The 24,303-nt window shown below is 43.3% G+C and overlaps 1 protein-coding gene across 1 annotated transcript in view; it reads right to left on the reverse strand.

Moving 5' to 3' along the window:
- Cfap54 (cilia and flagella associated protein 54) overlaps positions 1-24,303 on the reverse strand; it is a 255,271-nt gene that overhangs the window by 169,072 nt on the left and 61,896 nt on the right. The window contains exons 20-26 of the mRNA XM_057757648.1: positions 21,428-21,604; positions 16,047-16,139; positions 15,642-15,827; positions 10,482-10,618; positions 7,582-7,729; positions 5,772-5,927; positions 3,094-3,216 (exon numbers count right to left, since the gene is read on the reverse strand). Coding sequence (XP_057613631.1) covers positions 3,094-3,216; positions 5,772-5,927; positions 7,582-7,729; positions 10,482-10,618; positions 15,642-15,827; positions 16,047-16,139; positions 21,428-21,604 — 1,020 coding nt within the window. The remainder of the gene's footprint in view (positions 1-3,093; positions 3,217-5,771; positions 5,928-7,581; positions 7,730-10,481; positions 10,619-15,641; positions 15,828-16,046; positions 16,140-21,427; positions 21,605-24,303) is intronic.

A 24,303-nucleotide genomic window follows, 5' to 3' on the forward strand; every position in this document is an offset into this window, starting at 1 on the left:
ATTGGGTTTCACGGTCTAAGGTGATGAGGACGACTGACCAGGTCTCTTCCTCAAGAGGTCATCAGATCTCATTACAGATGGTTGTGAGCCACAATGTGTTTGCTGAAAATTGAACTCAGAACCTTTGGAAGAGCAGGCAGTGCTCTTAACCACTGAGCCATCTCTCCCACCCTTGGCTCACACGATACATCACCAAATCATCTTTAAATAGGTGTGTGTGTCCTGCCAGAGAAAATGGTAGTCTTAAGCTACACGCATTTTGTGTAGCAATCATAATTTTGCACAACTATAGTCCAAGAACTGGCCTGTTAACGTTCTCTCCCCCTCCTTGGGTACAATGGAAGTTTTAGTTCTGGGTTGCTAATAAGTTTGTCTTTCAAGGACGACTCTTGTCTTTCAAGAAACCCTACTTGGCATTTACATTACAAAGTCCAGATCATACCCTTATCATCTATTTATTTTTAATGATACATATATTGAGAGAGTCATTGTTCCTGCTGTTCCTCTCTTTTTGTCTCCCTCTATCTCGGGACTTCTGCTTGGAATCAATTGTCACTTGATAAAGCATTTCCTTGAGTGTTCTCTTCAGATAAGCACATGGGCACAATGGTCTGTGAACACTTGTATTTTGAAAGTGTTTATTTTCGCCTGAATAAATGACTGGCATCTTCCTTCGTTATTAGTTCTGGGACTTCAGGCTTTATCCTTCAAACTCCATCTCCGTGTTTTAACTTGTAGTGTTGCTAAGTTTGGAGCCATTGATTCTCCTTGTATTGCAAGGAACCTGCTCTCCAGTACTCAACACTTTAAGGCTTGTCCTTAACCACTGACTTCAAACACATCACCAACATCTCTCTACATAAGAATTCCTACCGTAATCCCGCCTGGGACCCGGGGAGCCTGTTACTGCTCCATCTATTTCTTTCTCAGACCCAGACTATTGATCTTTTCAGGCTGTGGCTTCTGGATCTGCCCTCTGAATATATTCACCATTTCTGACCAGTTCTACACGGGGGTGTTCTCAGATTTAACTCATATTCTACCGCTTCTGTGATCTTTATCAAATCTGCTTGTCACAGAAGTTGGTGTCTTGTATCATTTACTTAATTGATTGGTTGGTTTTGTATCATCTGATTGCTCTCTTTAATGTTTTCTTTGCCTCCTTGGTCCCAACTCATCTCTGGTCTTTTCCAACACAGTGAAGAGTAAGTTACACAAATAATTACATGTTCAGATTAATCTTCTTCCATTTCTACTTTCTACTTTAAAAATAACAATCTAATTTCTAGTTTTCCTTCATGCCAACTAAGATGAAACTGACTATGGGTCTCTAAGTGTATTTATTCCCATGTTCGGCCTGCTCTCTGGGGCCTTCCAGTCTAATGAAAGCCAAGACCATAAATCCATAAATGTCCCTCCCTTGACTGATTTTCTTTTCATTTATGCCATTTAAAGCTTCACAGAATTACTCATGTGTGTGTGTGTGTGTGTATGCACTAAAGCTTTTAAGCTCATGAGACAGAACTGAGTTGTTAGCTTAATTACTTAATTCTTTAATGAATGCCACAGGTAAGTTTGTCTCTGGACCCAACGATCTGGCCTGAAATCCAACCAAATCAGACATTATTTTACCTGTGTGGTCTCAGTGGTCACTTGAGTTTGTACCTCTTGCTTAAAGGATATCCAGATCTCAAGTGAATTCTGCAGTCTTTTCTTCTGCCTTTCCACACCCATGTGTGTGTGTGTCCTGGCCCACTATTTACTACCAAGCTAGTATCACCCATGAAGCTTCAGCTCTGTGGGCATACACCAGTTTCCCAAAACGGAACCTGACAGACAGATAATCTGTGAGCAGCTGTTGAATGAAAGCGCAAACTTAGAAAATGACAAAGTGGTCTATCTTCATCCTACACTTTGTGTCCATGCTCAGCTCCTATCCGCAGATTCACCACTTGTCATCCTCAGCTCCTATCCGCAGATTCTCCACCACCATCCTCGGTTCCTATCCGCAGATTCACCACTGTCACCCTCGGCTCCTATCTGCAGATTCACCACTGTCATCCTCAGCTCCTATCTGCAGACTCACCACTGACACCCTCGGCTCCTATCGGCAGATTCACCACTGACACCCTCGGCTCCTATCGGCAGATTCACCACTGACACCCTCGGCTCCTATCGGCAGATTCACCACTGACACCCTCGGCTCCTATCGGCAGATTCACCACTGTCACCCTCAGCTCCTATCGGCAGATTCACCACTGACACCATGTTCTAGATTTGCCTTTTCACTTGGTCTCAGGGTTTGGCACACCTGTCCACTACGTAGCACTAGTCACCTTGGAACGCACCCCACCCGCACCCACTGTGTAGAACTCACAGAGATCCACCCCCCCTCTGCCTCCCAAGTGCTGGGATTAAAGGCATGGTCACCACGCCCAGTTATTGTTTGTCTCTGCAGAGCTAAGTTCTACTGCCTTAGCCCAAACTCTGGCCTTGGCAGTTGAGGCTTCCTGTTGGCTCCATCCCTCTTGACCACAGCCTGACAAGGTGATATACAGACTGCACTCAGCATACAAACTGTGTCAGCAGCCTTCTTGGAGTTTGGAACACATGCCCTGTGTGACTGTGTATAATGCCAGATGATGGCCAAACGCTATTTCAATGACAACAAGGTTGAGTTTGTGGGGCACCACAATTTTACCAACAAGTTCAACAGTGGTTAGTTGCCATCCTGTAATTTGCAGGTTCCATATTTGCTTTTCATCTAAGAAAAATGGCTTTGGGGATGCTATTTTTTCTAAGGTTTTTTTTTTTTTTTCTGCATTACCAGTCATTGCAGGTGCCCCCTGAAACCAGAAGAGGGCATTGCATCCTGGGAAGCAGGAGTTAGGGGCAGCTGCTTGCCAAGGGTGCTAGGAAACAAACTTGGGTCCTCTGCAAGAGCAGGAAGAACTTGCCTTCTCTGAGCTCCGTCTCTGGCCCTGGGGGTGCTGATATTCTAATGCATTCTCAACTATGGTGATTAAATGAGGTCTGACTTTCTCAGTACCAATCCTAAGTTTTAAGGCGTTAGGCAAACGATGAGATAAATACCTTTGTTATGTAGAAGATACAGCAAGCTATCATGTGCTGGATACTTTCAAAGCTTGAAACATTTTTCTTTGAGTGAACGACAGTTGGCATTCCTTGCAAAACCACGATGCATTTTATCAAGATCTAGAGCACAGAAACATAATGATTTTTGTGTCAACATATCGTCTTATTTAATACAAAATGTGGTATGTAAATCACATCAGTCTTAGGCTATAAAGTGCCACTTTGATCAATCATTATTGAAAACATATCCACCAGGTATAAAAGAATATACACAGACACGAGGGGCCTATTCCATTTTCAGATGGGTCATCTATCTACATAAAGGGAAAAGAAATGAAGAGTACAAAATAAAACAAAATAACATAAAACTATGCTTATTTTCACAAGCACCATAAAAGGGGTCGAATGTTGTAAGGATCCAAAAGTCACATCCATACTTAGGGAGACCTCGGCAAAGCACAGAGAGGATCGGGCTGCTTGGGACAGTACAAGGAAGTCTCTTGACATGACAGTCCCTCTTGGACTAAAATCGAGCGCTTACACCACCCAAAACGAGTTAATACTGACATCCACTTCCCCTCCTGGCTTTGATCACGTGCTCCTGAACTTGATCAAGAAGCAGGCTATGAGATCGGGCTCTCAGTCCTCCGCACAGGTCAGAGAGGTACTATCATCAGAGAAGCAGAGCTGAGACTGTGGCGAAGCTGTTCATTCTGATGATCCCAAGGGGCAAATCAACACGTGATTGTCTGTTCTTTCGAGTTGCTTCAAGCCACCATTTTAGCAATCCGTTACTATCCTGATACACTGGTGAGGACGTCTAATGCTTAATTCTTCCCTTCTGTGCTAATTTACCCTCTGACCCCATTGCACACCACATCCCCAATCGTGCTAATCCCCCAGTCATTTCTCAAAGCTTGCACGTGTGTGTGTGTGTGTGTGTGTGTGCGTGCGTGCACATGCGCACAAATGCAAAAATGTCCCCAGAGAGACTGTGGTTGCTATTTCACAAAATGGCACTTAGATATACTTGTTTGAACTTTTATCTTTATCCCTCAACTATGCCTCATGAACAGTGCCTCCCAATCTGCAGGGACAGCCCTACTTGATGTGGCTAATAGTGATACATTATCAGCTGCCATGGACCAACTGTAATTTATTGTTCTCACATTGAACTGATCATGGTTAGTGTTTTAGTTCTGGCACCACTGCTGCTTTTCTTCAGGTAGCTTGTCTCCACCAAACACTACACGTGACACCCTTCTACTTGCTATGGTGCTCACATGAGCAGCAGCTCTGTTGTCTTGGAGGAGGATGAAGCACCAACCTTGAGGCCACAGTTCCCACTCTAAGTCAATGGCCGTTACGTGGTACCAAATCCCCAGGAGGGAAAATAAATGAATCCGAGATGCAAGGGGCAGTCAGAGTCCCAGAACTTGGCCAAATAATGATTTTATTCTGTGTAACACTTACAGAGTAGTTGCTCTGTCAGATAAATGTATTTTTAATTTTATTAAACTTCTGTTCTATGAAATAAATTACTAGTAGAGGAATTACTGTATCGGATATTTGGTTTTAATTTTGCTTAAAGTTAGATTTAATATAAGTTTCTTTCACAGAACCCAAAAGCTAATAACAATTCACACTATCCTGCCGGTGAGTCAGAATGCCACTGCTACCACACGCTCTCACTGGGAACAGGAGTTATGGATTCTACACTGTTAATCCAGCAAATATTTCCAGAAATCCTTGGTACCCAAGCATCTTACATTGCAGTAGACTTGGTTTTCTATGAACTGCCTATTCGGACCACCTGGCCCATCTAATTTACTCCTCATTCACTTTGAGTTTATTTTTTTTCCAATTCCACAAGTCTCTTATGATCTTTGTTGTGGTTCTTTTGTCTCAGGCAGTTTATCATTTCTAGTTCTTTTTTTTTTTTCTGAGCAGGGTTTCTTTGTGCAGCCCTGGCTGTCCTGGAACTCTCTCTGTAGCCCAGGCAGGCCTCTAAGTCACAGAGATCCTCCTGCCTCTGTCTCCTGAGTGCTGGGATTAATGCTGTGCACCACCACTTCTGGGCTTTAGAAGTCCTCTTAATTGGAAAGATTTTCCCTGAAACCCCATACTATGTAAGTCTGCTCCGTTTTTTTCCCCCTAAAGTTTTCCTTTATTTTCCTTGTAATCCTTTAACAGAGGCAGATAGTTGTACAAACCACAAATAGAGGTCAGATTCTACTTTTCCTTCAGATGAATAACTAGGTGTTTCGCCATCATTTATCCAAAATGTCTATTCTCTTCTCTTTGAATGAGAATATCAATTCTGCCACGAAGCAAGCTTTCTTGGGTTATTCACTATGCACATCCTTGAGATGGCTTTAGTGACGTGTGATGAAAATATACTGCTCTATCTACAATGTCAAGACTATGAAAGCTGAAATAACTCTTAAAACTGACACCTGACCATTGCCAGTGGCTAGCTAAGACCATTAATGGGACTGTGTGCTTTCAAAGAAACACACTCCGTTTCTTTTTGGTATATAATTTGTTGGGGCATTTTCACAATGCTTCTTGACTCATTTGTACTTTATGAGGGATACACTGCTCTTATTTCCCATAATAATCACTGAACTGTCGCTCTGTGCATACCTTCTGTGGGGGCTAGGGGACACCCTCACCTGTATGACAGGTACCAGGACGATGTTGTGATAGATGATAGGAGCAAGGAGTCCATAGCACTGGGTCACCGCTTGAAGGGCGTAATTGGAATCATTGAGGTAGTTGCTGAGCTCGAGAGCTACCAGCACGTTCTCACACTCCATCAGTCGAGCGATCTGTGCAGATGTAAGAAACAGCGTGACCCGGGCTGAACATCAGGTACGCAACTCCGTACGCCTTTAAGAGGCGGAGAGGGCAAGGAATGTGGTCCTTCTGGCTCAGCGACATGAACCATAACATGAAGACAATCTGGATTAGGAAAGGACTCAGACTCTCCCTTAAGGCTCCACGTGCAGAGCATAATCCTGCAACCCAACTCCAGAGTGTTTTGTAAGCAAGAGTCACTAACAACAGAAAACGTGCCCATCTATTTATTAGTGAGACAAAAAAAATTAAGTCAAATGTTAATTTCAAGAAAAAAACCCTACTTTTTAAAACCACAAATTGTGAAGAATAATAATTAAAATGTAATATACCAATAATATTGCTCTCACTTGATTAACAGATTCTAATTTCACTTCTAAACTTGTGAGAAAATGGAATGTTTGGGGCAAGCCAGACAATACTTCTATTTGTATTTCCAGTAAGGAACCAGAAATTATGAAGACTGCAAAGCCTAGAGCTGTGATATTAAAGACGCCTGCTGAAGGCCTAGGACCCCTCTCTCCTCTTTCCTTCAGGGGAAAAATTTGTTGGTTTTTTATATACACATGATTTATATTTATATCCACATTATTCCCAAGAGAAACTGTATGAACACTAATCAGAAATCTCTACACGAGCAGCTCTTACTAGAATGGTGCTTTCTGGGGCTGAAATTCAAAGAAGCACTTCTTTAAACGGCTTCCTTTTCAGAACTGGTGTGGCCGGAGAAGAAACTGGATGCAATGCAGAGAGAACATTCAACGCAGGGGGGTGGTTTTGAGAACCTGAGCTCCAAGAACCACAAACTGGACTGAAGAAAGGGCTCCTGTTAGTGGCGTGGGCCTCATGTAACTAGGTACCAGTTAGTTAACCTACTAGCTAGTTAACCAATGAGCGAATCGAACAGGTATAACCAAAAAAAAAAAAAAAAGAAAAATAAAGTAGACATCTGAAGCTCCCATAACTAGCAAGGATAGTCAGAACAGAGAGATGCACTAACTGGAATGAGGAACTAATATAAGATCACACTACCAAAGTCAGGACACTATGGGGTTGCAGACTACACAGTGCCTAATACGAATGCCCTAAGAGTCCATTGCTAGGAGGGCCATTAAATCCCTGCCTCTGTGTAAGTATGCAATTTTATAATTCAAAAGAACATGGCAAGTTAATATACACCAGCATAAAAGCATCTCTAAGGGGGTGGGGAAGCATTTTTAAGAAGGCAGGTGGCTGAACAGTAAATTGAGATCCCATTCTGTAAATAATAATATGCTAATCCCCACATCTTCTTCAAAAGCAGAGAAACCATACAGAAATGAAACCATTGTGCTCTTGGAGGCGGCGGTGGGGCAACAAGTGTTTCACTGTCCACGCTGTACAGATTTGAATTCTGAAATCTATACTGGTCTTGTACACAGAGGAAAAAGGTAGATCGAGAGGGAACGATGAGCCGAGCGTTGTGAAACCTGCATGCAATGTAAAACAGTGCAACATATTCAGGCTCCGTTCTCCTGCCCTCTGCTAGAAGGACACACGACCCCAGTGGATCCTGCCCTTGAGGCACAGAGAAGCAAACGCAAACACAGCGGAACCCACACCTTCCAGTTCCTGCTATTTACTCACTTGTTGGGCAGGGAAAATCTCATTGCCTTTAATATTATCACAGAAAAGGTTTTCTTCTTTAATCTTAATGTCGCTTATCACGAAGATATTTCTAAGGAAAAGGTGTAAGAGGATCGAGGAGGTTTCTGCCAGAATATTCGAATGCAATCTGCAGAAGAAGGAATGGTGTTAACTGTGCTGCTGTACAGACACCGACCTAGCTATTCGACCTCTTTAGGTTCGCTGATCCTCAGCATCCACCCCGTGACCCTGACAGTGGGGGCAGCACACAGAACAGCTGTTCTCAGGTGTCTGCTTAAATGAAAACCAAAAGTGAGTTCACAGCTAAGAAAGCGAAGCAGCTGAGGTGGCAAATTTTCCTAGTTCTTATAAATAGGAAGTACTGTTCTATCAACATTATTGGAATTACAGTAAGTCGGGTTGAAGAACGAGCCTGGAAGTCCAGCTGATGAACTTTGTGATGATAGCAGCGTTCAAAGCAAATTCAGCTGCAAAGAATGTATCTTAGTGACTCTGGGTACCTCTGATTGCCTTCTCTAAATTGCAGGCCATGGTGCCAAAGATCAGCGGTGCTTGACCAATGTTTGTCCTCCTTTGTTCCCATACCCTAGGACTTCGCTGGTGACAAGCCCTCAGACTCAAGCTTCAGGTCCATCTGCCCTGAATCTCCTGACCCCATAAAGGAGGAGAGAGCCCGATGTCATTAATTCACACCTGAAGAGGCTCCCACCACGCTGAGAGCTGCACTCCATTACCAGGAGGGTTTTAGTTCTCCTGCTCCACCCTGCAATGCACATCACACATTTTATGCAATGCACATTGCACTTTTCTGTGCAATGTATGCTTCACTTTTTTGTGCAACGCACACCACACATTTTATGCAATGCACACTGCACTTTTCTGTGCAATGCACACCACACATTTGTGTGCAATGTACACCACACATTTTTGTGCAATGTGCACCTCACTGTTTTGTGCAATGCACACCTCATTTTTTTGTGCAATGCACACCACACTTTTTGTGCAACGCATACCACACTTTTTTGTGCAACACACACCACACTGTTTTGCTGGCCTCACAATGACCCTCAGTACCGTGACACATGCCTTTGTCTCGCCTATCACTATCTGGCTCCATTGCATTCCCTGCTTGCCTCAGAGTCCAGGAAGTCTCTTCAATCCTGAGGTTCACAGAACCTTAGTCTCTGCCACCTCTTCTGTCATCATGTGACCCGTAGGGACATCGCTGTCCAATTTTCCTAGCTTTTCATGACACCAGTTTATGTATTCGCTTATTTCGTTCTTCATTCACCTTTTCAAATAGCGTTTGCTTAAAACCTACCATGTATGATGCTCTCCAAGGCCCTGGGATACAAACACTATTCAAGCGGATCCTTAGCCATCAGGCTTCAACACAAAGCTCTGCATCAGCTATGATGCCACTTCAGCTCTTCCTGGGAGCCGCTCTGTGCACATGGCCCCATGGAACATTCTGCTAGTTTTGTGCTCTATATCCCCTTGACTCTGCCAGGACAGTACCCCGTCACCTGCATAGTCACATTCATTCTCTCTCTCTCTCTCTCTCTCTCTCTCTCTCTCTCTCTCTCTCTCTCTCTCTCTGTCTCTCTCTCTCTCTGTCTCTCTCTCTCTCTGTTTCTCTCTCTCTCTCTGTTTCTCTCTCTCTCTCTCTCTCTCTCTCTCTCTCTCTCTCTCTCCCTCCTTCTCTCTCCTGCCCACGTGTGGTCCTCACTTGTTCTGAGTCTCCATTTCCACTATTCCTCAGTCCGTCACAAAACCATTTCTGGTTTGAGGTGTCATATAAGTTGTTCTCTTGAATTCACCGGTGACCTCCAAATTGCCAACTCTAAATGTCTTCTGGTTTCTAGACTGTTCAACCTTTCTACAGGATTTTATTGAGCCTGACCTGGCATTTGCACGTGCCCCCACTTCCCTTGGCAGACAAGGCTCCTCTTCAAGATCTCAACGGTGACCTCCAGTTTCCAAATTGCCACCTCTGGCTTTGACTGTCTCTTGAATGTCAACACTAAAGTAGACATCTCCTATCATCTCCTCACCTACAAAAATATCCTGCTGGAAAAGCTAAATCAAGCAATCCCCCACCCCACTTCCTGCACACACACCCCATTTCCCTTAGTAAATGCCACAGATTTTGAAGCCCCTTAACACTAGAAAGTCCAGTCACTATCTGCCCCCTCCTCTATCCTACAATTCACACGAGACCTAACTTCCTCTTTCTCCCACAGCAGTCACGACCCTAGCACCGGGCAAATGTTAAGTCTATAGTTGTCTGACTGAAATGGAATTAAGCTTTTAGTTTAAATAAGCGTTACCAACACCTTACTTTGCCTATCATTTATATTTTTAAGTTCATTATCTATGAGGGGTGGAGGGTTATAATTAATACGCAGGTGAGAGGTTGGGTTTTTTTTGTTTTTTTTTCAGTTTGTAGACACAGCCTGAACAGCCTGAAATGCTCCGTTTGGGGACTGCCTTGAAGTCCTGCTCCTTTAAGGAAAAACAGCAGAAAAGTCAAAAGATAGTCAGCTGATTTCTATGGCTTCTACTGGCATGCTGGCAACTGCTGAGAGTCTAATCCTAGGAGCCTATCTGAAGCAAAGGAAAAAAAAAAAACCTTCATAATCACAGTCCAGGCGTCAAGCCCTCATCTTAACCCAGTCACTCCCTACTTGGTTTCAAAAGTCCCAGTGAATGTTCATGTTTTCTGCTCTGGCTGACAATTTTACTCCAAAACGTTAACCATCACTGTTTTTCCTGACTCAAGTAAAGACAGATCATACAAGGACAGACTTTCACATGGGCTATCTTGATATGAAGACGACAGCAGGAAAGACAGGGCTTTAAGTGATGTGCCTCATTACCTCCTCTGTGTTATCGTCATGATGTTGCTTAGAGAGATCACAGACTGTTCATCCTGAAGCGGAGAGGCAACAAAATAATCCCAAACCGGTGAGAAGACCTTCTTGGCCAACCCGTAGTTTCCGATCTGATAGGCGACCTGTGACAGAGAACACATTGTCCCTGGGGACTTTTCACTTGGAACGTGCATACTGCAAACCCAATTCGGACCCCTCCCGCCACACACTAATTCCACATCCGCTGTTCTGTTCCACGGTGCCATAGTGAGGGGATGCGGTGGCCGTGGAGGAGGCAGATGCATTTTGAAATCTCCTTTATTTCTAAATTGCATGGAAATTTGAAACTCTGTAAGGATGTTTCAAATCCTCATAAGCAAAACAAAGATCACATCTGAGCCAAATTAATTTCATTTCCATCCATCTCAGCAGTACGCCCCATTTATTATAGATACCGTTATAATGAACAATCTGCTCCAAGAGAAACAATCAGATTTCCCCAACCTGATACATGAAATATATTTCATTCTGTCCTGGTTCTGACTGACACTTTCTGAGCTTTTGTGCAACAAAGAGTTGGCAGCTGAAAAGGGTAAAGAATAAAACAGAAATGCTTTCGAAGAGTCCCTATCTCTTAAGTTTAACAGATCCAGTGCTGAGAAAAATAATTTCACTGGTGAAGCTTAGAAGCCCAGTAGGAAAAGAAAAGAAATCACCAACTGACCTTCTTTTGATGGAATGCATTTACGGGGATTTCTAAAAATTCTTCTATTTAAATGCGTACATAACATGACCCTTCACCAAACGACTTTCACGCTGCTTCAAATGATAAGGAATAAATAAATTCATTGAATTAAGCGCAGAAAGCATGTGTTGTAGAACATTATCCACTCATGGGGAAAGCTTGCAGGGCCAGAACCTCTCTCGTCTGTCAAAAGATTCCTCCTGACTCACCAAGCAGTAAGCTTTCCAGAAAGTTCTTACCCTGTGCTCATTGCTGGCCGCGCAGGCGCCAGTCAGCTTAGGAATGCCCCCACCCCCATGTGACTGGAACCAAGCTGAAAGCATAAATCGCACAACGGTACAGTGAAGCTTTAAAGACCACAACTGTTGTGTGTGCATGGAGGGGGGGAGGTCTTAATACAGAGTGCACGTTTTATAAGGAGGGAGTGCGAGGCTTGAGTTGAACCCTGAAGCCGGGATACAGTTCCAGCTAATCTAGTTTAGACAGAGCGTGAGGAGACCAAAGTGTGGGGAACGGTCAAGGAGCACTGAAGAAAGATGGGTGACGAATGAGCAGTGGGAGAAAAACAGGCAGCCTACGTCTGCATCTGCCTTACCCAAGGCAGGCTGGCTCCCTAGTGTGCAGTCAGGACCTTAGCTGGAACCATAAGAAGATTATCTACACAGGCTCAGCATTGTGGCTGTGCTCCAGATGAGTGAAAAGCAGGCATTTCTTCGGAAGGAGAGATGACATCGAGCATCGAGCATCTATGCAAAGTAGACATTAGTTCACCGATAAATAGACACACAAGCAGAGGCATGGCAGAAGATAAACAGGAGAGGCACTGAAACTTCCTAAGGAAAGGCTGGACAGAACTCACATCCAAAACCGTGGAGGAACGCTGATGTCTGGCAGCCTCTTCACTAACTTTCTTTTGTACAGCCCAGGACCTGCCCGGGACATGGCACTAATCCCGGTGGGCTAATCTCCCCTACATCATCAGGACAATCAAAACAACCCCACAAACACATCCGCAGACCAACCTGATAGAGACAATTGCTCAACTGAGACTTTTCTCAGGTCATTCTAGACTCTGTCGAGTGGACAGTTAACGCTAAGTAAATCACCCATAACCCTTTCTTTCAAATGTCAACTCATGGGCGAAAGGCATCCTTCACCCTCCAATGGGTTCTGATTAATTCCTCTGCGAAATGGGAAGATGTAAGCACACACTTCCTACACTGCTGTCACCATGGGGACCGACTGGGATCACGCACACGTGTCCCGTCCTCACAAGGAAGACTGCTGAGACACCGGCTCAGGTCCATACAAGAGAAACCTGATACAGCATGAAGTATCCAGGACAGGGGAAGAAAGGGGGCCTGGAGGAGACAGGAAGCAGGCAGGGGTCACAGTGATGCCGTGGGCACAAAGCAATGTCCAGTACTTGAGCCTCTGGAATGTGGACAGAAGGGCAGGAAGACAAGAGCTGATCCAAGACTCAGACTTACCCTCTGCCACCTAAGAAAGTTTAGGGCAGAGGTTCTAACCTTGGTGTCGGGACCCCCATGGGAATCGCAGATCAGATATCTTGCATATCGGATATTTGCATTACAATTCACAACAGCAGCAAAATTACAGTTATGAAGTAGCAATGAAATAATTTATTTTGTGGTTGGGGTCACCACAACATGAGGAGCTGTTTTAAAGGGTAGCAGCATTAGGGAGGTTGAGAATATATTCTTTAACTACTACCTGCTTTAAAAACAGTAAACAGAAATGAGGCCAAAAATGAGGGGATGTTTACAAAACAATGTAATTCTAAAGAATTCCTTTTATTAAAAATCCAAACAGACTAAATTACTAGTGTTCTACATTAGTGGAAGACCTGTTAAAGATTTGCCTGACTTTATGAATGTTTATAGACTAATGTGGAACAAAAGTACAACCTAAACCCCCTAAGGCCACGATAACCAGAGGCATTTGGGGAAGTAGCTCATCTTTGACTACATAATACTTATGATAATGCATTTTAATGAACAGGTTGTCCTGAAACTAAAAGTTAACCACTGTTATGAAAACCAGATTATACTTTTAAAAAGTAAAAAAGGGGGGTTTATGTTAACCTAGAATATATAAAAACTTTATCTTCAAATCTAAGAATTAAGGAGGTTTAATGAGCGATGTCTGCTTAAGCCACCTGGCATTATGGGAGAATGCCCGTCAACCATCTTGAGTGACCCGGAGAAATGCAAATACAGTGTCAGTAAAGAGACACAGGTCATCGCTCCATGGCTCTCCTCATTATCCCAGCGGTACAGCCCGGACTTCGTTTTATTAACTTTCAATGAAAGTTCTGCCAAATGGAACCCAAGAGTCAAAACACTCCCGGGAGAAAAATTAGGTCTTGATGAAATATTCAGTGCCTCACAATAATGCCATGGCTGCAAATTAGAGAATATATTAAGTTTTAAAGAAATCAGAATACCAGAAAACCCTGAGCCAGTGTGACATGCTACACCAATGCAAGACAAATTTTAGCAATTCTCTCAATTTAATTTTCTCTGAAAAATATGATCATATAAAGTGCCAGTGAGAACTAAGCCTATAATGCTGATCAACTATTAAGAGAAAAATAGCACAGCACAATAGAAATATGATAAAATTTAGAAAGTCGTCCACTCTACAGCCAACAATAGACTTAAAATTAGATACTCCAGGCCTAGTGTCCTATTCATGGGTAACAACAGCTGTGTCAGCGAGAAGCTTAATCATGAGTATACTTACGACTAACAATAAGAATATTTCTTCCGTGTGTACTGTGAGAAAATGTTGTCGTTAAACATTTGACATACATCACTCCATTGACATTCCTCAGACCTACTGACATCCTGTTGCTGCCCATCCTTCACACATGAAGCTCACTTGCTCAGTACCACATTGCTACTGGGCGGGGCTTGAATCTGAACTTGGGTCTATCTGATTCCACTGACCTGCAAAGTTCCTTTCTATGAATTAGTCCTGAAAAGTAGCCATGGGTACCGTTAAAAGATTTGCATTCAGTAATGTGTATTTTAGCTTTTTTACAGTAACAACAGCCTGAAGAGTATCTAAATATCCAGAATAAGGAATCACTAAGAGACCTACAACATGCCCACAAGGCTCAGTACAGTGTTAGAGAAAAGAAGCCATGAATTCTATAGGGTGGGGGGAGTAGATGAGGGGCTAGAAAGGAAGAAAGAGAATGGGGATTACATAGTTATCTTTTAACTTTTTAAAAAATAATAATTTAGTACATATGGATCATTGAAGAGTACTTCATAGGAAATTTTCTAATGTAATAGAAAAATAAAAATTATATAGTAAATGAAAATATCAGCTGAGTATGGAGGCACTTACCTTTAATCCCAGCACTCAGGAGGCAGAGGCAGGTGGATCTCTGAGTTCAAGGCCAGGCTAGTCTACAGGATAACCAAGGCTACACAGAGAAACCTTGTCTTGAAAAGTCAAAAATGGGGGGAAAAGGAAAAAAACAGAAAGAAAGAAAGAAAGAAAGAAAGAAAGAAAGAAAGAAAGAAAGAAAGAAAGAAAGAGGGATGGAGGGAGGGGGAGGGAAGGAAACTACCATGTAAAATAGTACGTATGGTTAAAAATAATATATAGAAATTCATACACATATGTGTGTATATTACATACATATACAATTGCATGTATAGATAGATGATGGATAAATGAATAGATAGATAGATAGATAGATAGATAGATAGATAGATAGATAGATAGATAAATACATGATTACAGACAAACAGGCAGACAGACAGACAGACAGACAGACAGATACATGAGGCATCTCTGGATGTGGGCTTCTTTCTCATCCTGGTGCTACTGACATTTTGTATTGGGTTTTTTTCCCCGTGTTTGTGACTGAGCCCACAGCGTGTGCACGCTGGGCTAGTATTCTGTTACTACCGAGTGACATCCCCAGCACGTGCTGCAGAAGGCTGTCCTGTCACACTGGATGCTGCTTATCAGCATCCCTAGCCTCTACTCACGAGATGCCAGCAGCATTCCTAGGCTGTGACAACCAAAAATGTCACCAGGCACTGACAACATTGCCCCAGGGTAAGACCTGCTACTCCGGGTAGTAACAGATAACATTTATTCATATGCATTGCCGTATTTCCCAAAATGTCTAAAATTACATTTGTACTCCCGGGGGCAATGTTCTATGAGAAGGCAAACTCACTAATAGGGGAAGCAACGATTTGCGTTTTATGAAGTAAGCTGCAATCATGGAAAATACGTATCACAGGCACTGTGGAATATCTACTGTGATTGTTTTTCCATCAGATATCAGTTAGCAAGTGCTTACGAGAAAAGAAAAGAAAAGAAAAGAAAAGAAAAGAAAAGAACAGAGAGAGAGTGGCAGCCATATTTTCTACCTGTGTCAAGTACATCCGAGCAGTGACAGCAGAAAGCGGTGGGTAGATGAGGATTGGTTTGGTTGTCTCGCCAACAGCATCACCAATGAGTTTCCCACTGGAAGAATAAGCAGCGATCGCAAATACATATCTTTCATTCGTTTCTAAACCTTTAACTTCAAAGGTGCTCCTGCCGTCAGCTGGGATCTGTGAACAGAAAACATCTCAGCTTTTACTCAGAGAATTAAGGCGGTGCGACTATTAAATCATAATTGGATAAAGCTTCTCCTTCACTGTTGGATCTTAGTTGTGACTCGGGTTGGAATTAGTGTCAATCCACTGTGGTAATGACTTCATGGGGGAGCACACACTCTGTTGTCATTAAGGAGGCTTCGGTAAAGTCTCCTGGAGGAGAGCATGACGTACCGCTTCTCCAGAGTTTGGGAGATGGTTGTTGTTGAGTCTTACTTTCCCATAGCTTCCTTCTGCTTTGCAACCCAGTATGCAGTACCAGGACACCTGGCGGGGAGAGAGACAGCGTCAGCTGCGGTCTAACAGGGTTTGATCTCCCCTGTGTGGATGGAGCAGAACCAATAACCGTCCAACAACAAAAGTAGCTAGTCATCTGGTAGACTATGACATCTGAATCCATATGTTTGCATGCCCTCTTTAAAAGGTCAACGACAAATGGAGGGTTTGCTTACATTTAGACAATCATGTCTAAAATATTACTCATAATCTCTCTCTCCCCTCACTGTCTCTCCTCTCTTTCTCTCTCTCTTCTCTCTCTCCTATCTCTCTCCTCTCTCTCTCCTCTCTCTTTTTCCCCCTCTCCTCTCTTTCTCTCCTCTCTCTCTCTCTCTCTCTCTCTCTCTCTCTTTTTCCCCCTCTCCTCTCTCTTTCTCTCCTCTCTCTCCTCTCTATGTCTCTTTCTCCTCTCTCTCTCTCTCTCTCTCTCCTCTCTCTCTGAGACAGAAGTGAGTGTGCACACTGTGTGTGTATGGACGTTAGAGGACAAACGTGATTTGTCTATCCCTGACTTCTTCCTTATCTGAGATAGGATTCTTGTTTTTTTTTGTTTTTTTTTTTTTGTTTTTTTTTTTTTTTTTTGGTTTTTCGAGACAGGGTTTCTCTGTGGCTTTGGTGCCTGTCCTGAAACTAGCTCTTGTAGACCAGGCTGGCCTCGAACTCCCAGAGATCCACCTACCCCTGCCTCCCGAGTGCTGGGATTAAAGGCGTGCGCCACCACCGCCCGGCTAGGATTCTTGTTTTTTTCCACATAAGAACAACAGGCTCACTAGCCCGCGAGCCTTCCGAGAATCTCCTGTCTCATCCTCCCTGCTCCATATAGAAGCGTGGCTATAACACTCTTGTTCTGTGTATCTGGCTTTTATGTTGGTTCTGGGAGTTTGAACCCACATCCTTAGGCTTGCATGGCAAGCACTTTTACCCACTGAGCCATTATTGCCCTGACCCTCATTATTGCCTTCTCTAATTGCTCTTGGTGGAGCAGTCCTTTGTACTCAGTACATTAGTAAGCTGGCACATGCTTTCCTTTATAGTGGCATACACTCACTATGCACAGCGATGGGTTTCAGGAAGACATTTCCGTGCAAGTACCAGAGCTTTGATCATGTTCGCCCTTTCCCCCTCCTCTCCTGCTATTCTCAGTGACACCCCCAGTCTCCCCTCCGCTTCCATGTCCTATACACAGGCATAATTTAATGCATCTACAGAAAAGCTGGAATTTGAAGATGAGAGAAACACGCAATGTTCGTCTATTTGAGTATGACTTTTTTGTTTAATATAATGACCTTCACCCGTTTTCCTAAAGAACGATATAATTCATTCATTATATATATATATAATATAATTCATTCTTTTGTGGCTGAATGGAAGCCCACTGTGTATATATTCTGCATTTTCTCCGTCATTTGTCTGTTGATAGACACATCTAGGTGGGTTCTATAACCTAGCTATTATCGATACAACGGTGCCCTCCCGGCACGAAGCCAGGAGGGGTAGAACTTGGCACATGGAGCTATTGCTCTGCTCTCTGTGGCGTCTCCACACGAATGTGCACCACGGGGAGGGACACAAACGAATTCTACTTCTGCCGGCAGCGTGTGAACGCCCCGCTCACCGGCAACCTCACCAGCGTCTGCTGCTATTGGTTTTCTTAGTGACTGCCATGCCGAGTGGGGTGAGAGGGATCTCTCCAGGATGCTTTAGGAGGGGGGTCTTCCCTGGGGGCTAAGAAGAGTGAACATTTGCCTGTGATTGTTGGCCACAAGCACGTCATCGTTTGAGAACCGTCTGCTCACTGCCAGAGTTACGGGCATTTGTGGTCAACCCGATGCAGGTGCTGGGAACCACACCTGGGTCTGCCACAGGAGGTGCTGAGCGCTCCTAACCACTGAGCTGGGTCTCCAGCCCCAGGTATAGTCTTTTTGGTCCTCCTCGTGATACGAATATTAAGCCTCCATCAGTGATGCGAAAGCAGAGGCCCCTGCCCTACAAGCTGTCTCCTCACTGGGCTGCTCCCTTCGCTGGAAAGAGGCTTTTGTTTAGCGTTTTTATATATATATATATATATTTTTTTTTTTTCATGAAATCCTATTTGTCAAATCTTTTTTGTTTCCCCCTGAGCTATCTATCCCAGGCCTTTTCACAAGTCCTCTCCGGATTCAGCCTGCACACATCGAAAGAGGAGAGTGTCACGTGACATGCATACCTGACAAAACCAAAGGCCAGGAAGTCAGAGAGACGAGGCGCTGAGACAGGGCAACACTGACTAAATGCACCGCATGGAGCACCGGGGTCTAAGCTGTGTGAGGGGCTCTAAACCCTGATTCCACTCTAGGTCACTTTTTGAAAGAATACTTTGTACAAAATCGGTTACCTTTTTGTTTGTTTTTTGTTTTTCAAGACAGGATGTCTCTGTAGCTTTGGAGCCTGTCCTGGAACTAGCTCTTGTAGACCAGGTTGGCCTCAAACTCACAGAGATCCGCCTGCCCCTGCCTCCCGAGTGCTGGGATTAAAGGCCTGCGCCACCATAGCCCGGCCACCTTCTAAAACGATAGCCAACCCATTCCGGGTTCCCTAGCTTCCGTGAGTGAGGCTCTGTTACACGGGTCTGACCCTTTGTGCTGCCACAGAAAACTTCTCAGGTTATTGTGACCTTTATGGCATATTAAGAGTGTCAGCCCACGTGAGCAGAGAGAGAGGGAGAGAGAGAAGAGAGAATGCTGAATCCCAGAGGCTGGAAGACAAGGATAAAACTCAGAACAAAACAAAACACAAACACCAAAAATAACGGACTTAACGTCTCTTGATAACCCACACAAAAACAGCAAGCTTCCCATGGGGGAGGGGCGGAGAGACTGTTGTATGACAGGTTGTTATTGCTCTAAATTATACCGCACAAACCAGAATCCAGAGAGCAGATTCTCTCTAAAAGCATTTTTACAAGCAGATTTTATATTTTTATTTCACTCCTAGCTTGTGTAACACAAAGAAGCAACGTGTAATTAGAATCTACATAAGAATGGAGACGGTGTGAACAAATCGCTAACTTTGGAAATAAGATTTTATAGACAATGTAAGTAACATTAGCATTTGCAGTTATAGAAATGGATTTTAATGAAACCAAAGCCTGAAGAGTTTTCACTAAAACAAAAAGATGGCCAAACCAAAGAACCAGCAAACTTGCATGAGCCCACAGCGCCACCTAGTGGCGACACACAGGAAGCAAAGGGTGAACCCACCTGAAGCAGCTGGCCTAATGAGTAATTGACATAAATGCTATTGTTTATGTGCCATTAAAAAGCATTAGAGCTACGGGTCAAACATGGGGTGCTACTGTCTTCTCATGTTCCATAAATATAAAATAAAACGGGCACTAAATAGTAATACTGAAAAATTAAAGTTTGGGTTTAAACCAAAATAACTTGAAAGCCAACAGTAAATTCCATATGCCTTATTCTGTGCTAATTTCCTAAAACCTGTGAAGCCGCCTTCTTCTTATCACAGATTTCCAAAATCTCCAAGGTGGAACTCCTAGCGCTAAAGTGGTGCTATTTCTACTGCCACAATCTCAGAGAACAAAACAATGTGAAGGTGAAGCTACTTCCCAAGAAAGGCCGCCCCATCCACCTAACTCACTCAGGAACGAGCTACACTCCATCCATGCTTTGCCTGGTGTCTATGAACGCACAGAGAACGTGACAGCTGACATTCAAAAGAAAAAAGCTCATTGTACAGAATAAAATATTGCAAAATAATGCAGTCACGGCCCATAACTCCAGTAACTGCTCTGATAAATTCTATTACATATGCTTAACAACAGTAGAACGTCATCAGCTAATCTGTCGAGAATGTTATATATTAGTTCAGTTTACTCTCTCTCTCTCCACCTCCTTTCTTATTTTTGTTTGCCTTTTTTTTTTTTTTTTTTTTTTGAGACAGGGTTTCTCTGTGTTGCCCTGGCTATCCTGTAACTCGCTCTGTAGACCAGGCTGACCTTGAACTCACAGAGTTCTGCACGCCTCTGCCTCCTGGTGATGGGATTAAATGCACCTGCCACCACTGCTGGCTAGTTCAGTTTACTTTTAAAATGGGGGTCTCATGCTGGCCTTGAACTTGCTGCAGAGGCAGGGAGGACCACAGACTGGTCTTTCTGCCTCCACCTCCAAAGTGCTGAGATTACAGGCACGGGGCAGCACCCGTAGCTCACGTGACTCTGGGGACAGAACAAGGGCGAGCTCTCTACTAACTCCTTACGTCTCCAGCCCTGTGCCAGCTTCTTTCCACGATAAACACACTTTACAAATGAGAAGAAATCTTCAAACTACTTGGCCTTCCTAAAATTGTGCTGCCAGGAAAGGGAAGAAGCTGGAGTTTCAAACTTAGATGTCCTTGACTTCAAAGGCTCTGCATGCAAAATGCCCTGAAGATAATCAAAGATAGGATTGCATTGTAGTACAACATCAAAGAGCACCTAAAGAGGAAGGAGCAATATTTAAAATATAAACCAGCTGGAGCCAGTTTCTTCTTAGGAAATGCAATCCCAAGTGTTATTCCCATTCGGGCCGAGTTCCGGGACTCCGGAATGGGAGGCAGGTTCACCCTAATAAATGCACAGATTCCTGACTGGAGATGTGTGGGTTGTCACTGGTTGCCACAGTGACCCGAGGGGTCCTGTCACACTATCTCTAGACCAGAGACTCTCAACCTTCCTGATGCGCCACCCTTTCATACAGTTCCTCATGCTGTGGTGACCCCCTCCCAACCATACAACTATTTTCACTGCTGCGTCTTGACTGTTATTTCACCACTGCTATGAATCATAAGGTAAATATCTGATATGTGACCCCCAAAGAGGTTACGACCCACAGGTTGAGAACCAAGGCGCTGGACCCACAGCCTTCAAATTCCCATATCTTGTTGTTTTGTCTCTGGTGTTGGCTCTCGGAGGAACCACCCTCTCCACCGCCCTCCATTTCCAAGTCAGCCCTCGCTCTATGTTGAACTCACTGTCAGCGTACAGCAGCGCCATTGGGACAGAGACCCATAGAGCGAACCATTTTCTACCGCTTCTTCTGACTGAGTGCTCGAAAGAGCTTTAGAGGGCAGCTCATAAAGGGGAAGTATCATGAATAAATTAAGTGTAGATAAGACACGAACACATCAACCTGATGTTCAGTGCTTATAAATAAGACTACTCAGGTGCTGAAAACCATAATAACCGGAGCCATTACAGTTAGGAGAGTGCTTAGGTCAACGTGGCGTGAGGAAGGGCGCCTTACCTTAGTGTCTGAAAAAAAGGGAGCTGGTTTCAGAGTCACAGAGCAGTGGGTTCGGGCCAGCAGGATGGGTGGGGGAGGGAGTCGGCTCTTCTTTGCTTTTGAACTCTCCAAGCACTTCTGGTGGGAATAGAGGGCGTTTTGTTCTGCTTCGATCTTCTCAATTAAGGCATACGCTTCCTGTAACGAAGTGTGAAAACAGAAAAATACATTCCGGGAGCTTGGGCCTCCTTTGTATTTGCAGCATTCCCTTGTGGTAAAGGTTCTCTTTCTATATGCCATTTCTGGAACCTCTGAGGCATGCGTATATATGCCAGTGTGGTTTTGGCAGGATGGTAGCAGACTACTGGATGGACCTCATCAATGCAATCGGATGCATACATCTAAACGTGATGGTCAAATCTTAACAGGAGACATTTCTGGCTTAAAATCCTCTGGTTATCAACCCTCATACTTTGTTATGCTTTGAAAGTCCACAACACAGACACCTGCATTTACACCAACAAACACCGTTTACCATGTAACCCTCAGGAAATACAATGTTGATACGTGTGGTTTTTGAAAGGGATGTGATTAAGATTTATATCACCAAAATGAGTTAAAACAGACAAAGATATTTTCAGGATTCTGTAATTCTGAAGGCAAAGCAATCATTATTTCAAACAGTTATACACAGAAACAATGCCTAACTTTCAGATCTAAACAGTATTTTAAAAACCAGATAACCTGTATCAACAAGGATGTGTAAATTTCCTAACAACACTAATTACACCAGTTAAAATAATAGTAGCAATATTTTAGTCTCAATAATCCCAAGCAAAGCAAATATATTTATATATTTGTCTTTTGTGGTTTATTCTTCCAGAGGACCCTGGCTTGTTCCCAGCACCCACAGAGTGGCTCACAACCTTCTATAATCTCAGTTCCAGAGATCCAAAGACCTCTCTGGCCTCTGCAGGCACCAGGCATACACATGGCACAATATTTATATTTATGCAAATATTTAGACACATAAAATAAAAAGTCATAACTATTTTTAAAGATAGTTGAACATTTTAAACATACAGTACTAATTTTCAGAAACTCACAAAGCTAGAAAAATATTAAAACATTAAGTTTAGTTAATAGACAAAGCACTAAGATGGCTCTCTCACTGCTCCTAACAAAACACTAAGGGAATCTCCAGTGAAGCCCACGAAAAGACAGAAGGCTACCATTCCACTGTATTCTGAAGCTCCACCTTTGGTAACAAATGCAAAAGAGAAGCTCCTACTGCCAGGAAGACTAAATGTCTGTCTTCCGAATCCCAAGCACTCCCCTTCTGCTGCAAGATGCCCATGTTGTCTCTCCTACAGAAGACATACAGAGTTCGAAGTTTCCATCTGGAGATCTGACCTCCAAGTTCAATAAAGAAAAGACTCTAGTGTTTGAGTGCGCCCCAAAGTGTTGTTCAAGGCTGAGTGCTCAAACTAGCACCGTGTATAAGTACAGATTATAAAACCAGGGGTCCCAGCAAAATTCTTCACAGACCTCAAAAGAACGGTACTCAACTTCATATGTAAAAGCAAAAAACCCAGGATAGCCAAAACAATCCTGTACAATAAAAGAACTTCTGGAGGCATCACAATCCCTGACTTCAAACTCTACTACAGAGCTGCAGTACAGAAAACAGCCTGGTATTGGCATAAAAACAGACAGGAGGACCAATGGAACTGAATCGAAGACCCGGATATTATTCCACATACCTTCAAAGACCTGATTTTTGACAAAGAAGCAAAAAATATCAAATGGAAAAAAGAAAGCATATTTAACATATGGTGCTGGCATAACTGGATATCAACAAGTAGAAGAATGAAAATAGATCCACATCTATCTCCATGCACAAAACTCAAGTCCAAATGGATCAAAGACTTCAACATAAAGCCAGTAACACTGAACTGCATAGAAGAGAAAGTGGGAAGTACACTTGAACACATTGGCACAGGAGACCACTTCCTAAACATAACCCCAGTAGCACAGATACTGAGAGAAACAATTACCTCCTGAAACTGAAAACCTTCTGTAAAGCAAAGAACACAGTCAACAAGACAAAACGACAGCCTACAGAATGGGAAAAGATCTTCATCAACCCCACATCAGACAGAGTTCTGATCTCCAAAATATACAAAGAACTCAAGAAACTGGTCATCGAAAGAAAAAATCCAATTAAAAAAAAAAATGGAGTACAGACCTAAACAGAGAACTCTCAGTAGAGGAATCTAAAATGGCTGAAAGACACTTAAGGAAATGTTCAACATCCTTAGCCATCAGAGAAATGCAAATCAAAACAACTCTGAGATTCCATCTTACACCTGTAAGAATGGCCAAGATCACAAACACTGATGACAACTTATGCTGGAGAGGTTGTGGGATAAAGGAACACTCCTGCATTGCTGGTGAGAGTGCAAGCTAGTACAGCCCCTTTGGATGTCAGTGTGGCGATTTCTCAGAAAATTAGGAAACAACCGTCCCCAAGATCCAGTAATACCTCTTTTGGGTATATATCCAAAAGATGCTCAATCATGCCACAACGACATGTGTTCAACTATGTTAATAGTAGTATTGTTTGTCATAGCCAGAACCTGGAACAACCTAAATGCCCCTCGACCGAAGAACGGAAAAGGAAAATGTGGTACATTTACACAATGGAGTACTACACAGCAGAAAAAAATAACGACAGCTTGAATTTCGCAGGCAAATGGACGGAGCTAGAAAACATTATTTTGAGTGAGGTAACCCAGACCCAGAAAGACAATTATCACATGTACTCACTCATAGGTGGTTTTTAGACATAAAGCAAAGAAAACCAGTCCACAAATCACAATCCCAGAGAACCTAGA

This window comes from Chionomys nivalis, chromosome 25 (assembly GCF_950005125.1).
Source record: "Chionomys nivalis chromosome 25, mChiNiv1.1, whole genome shotgun sequence".
Lineage (NCBI taxonomy): Eukaryota > Metazoa > Chordata > Mammalia > Rodentia > Cricetidae > Chionomys > Chionomys nivalis.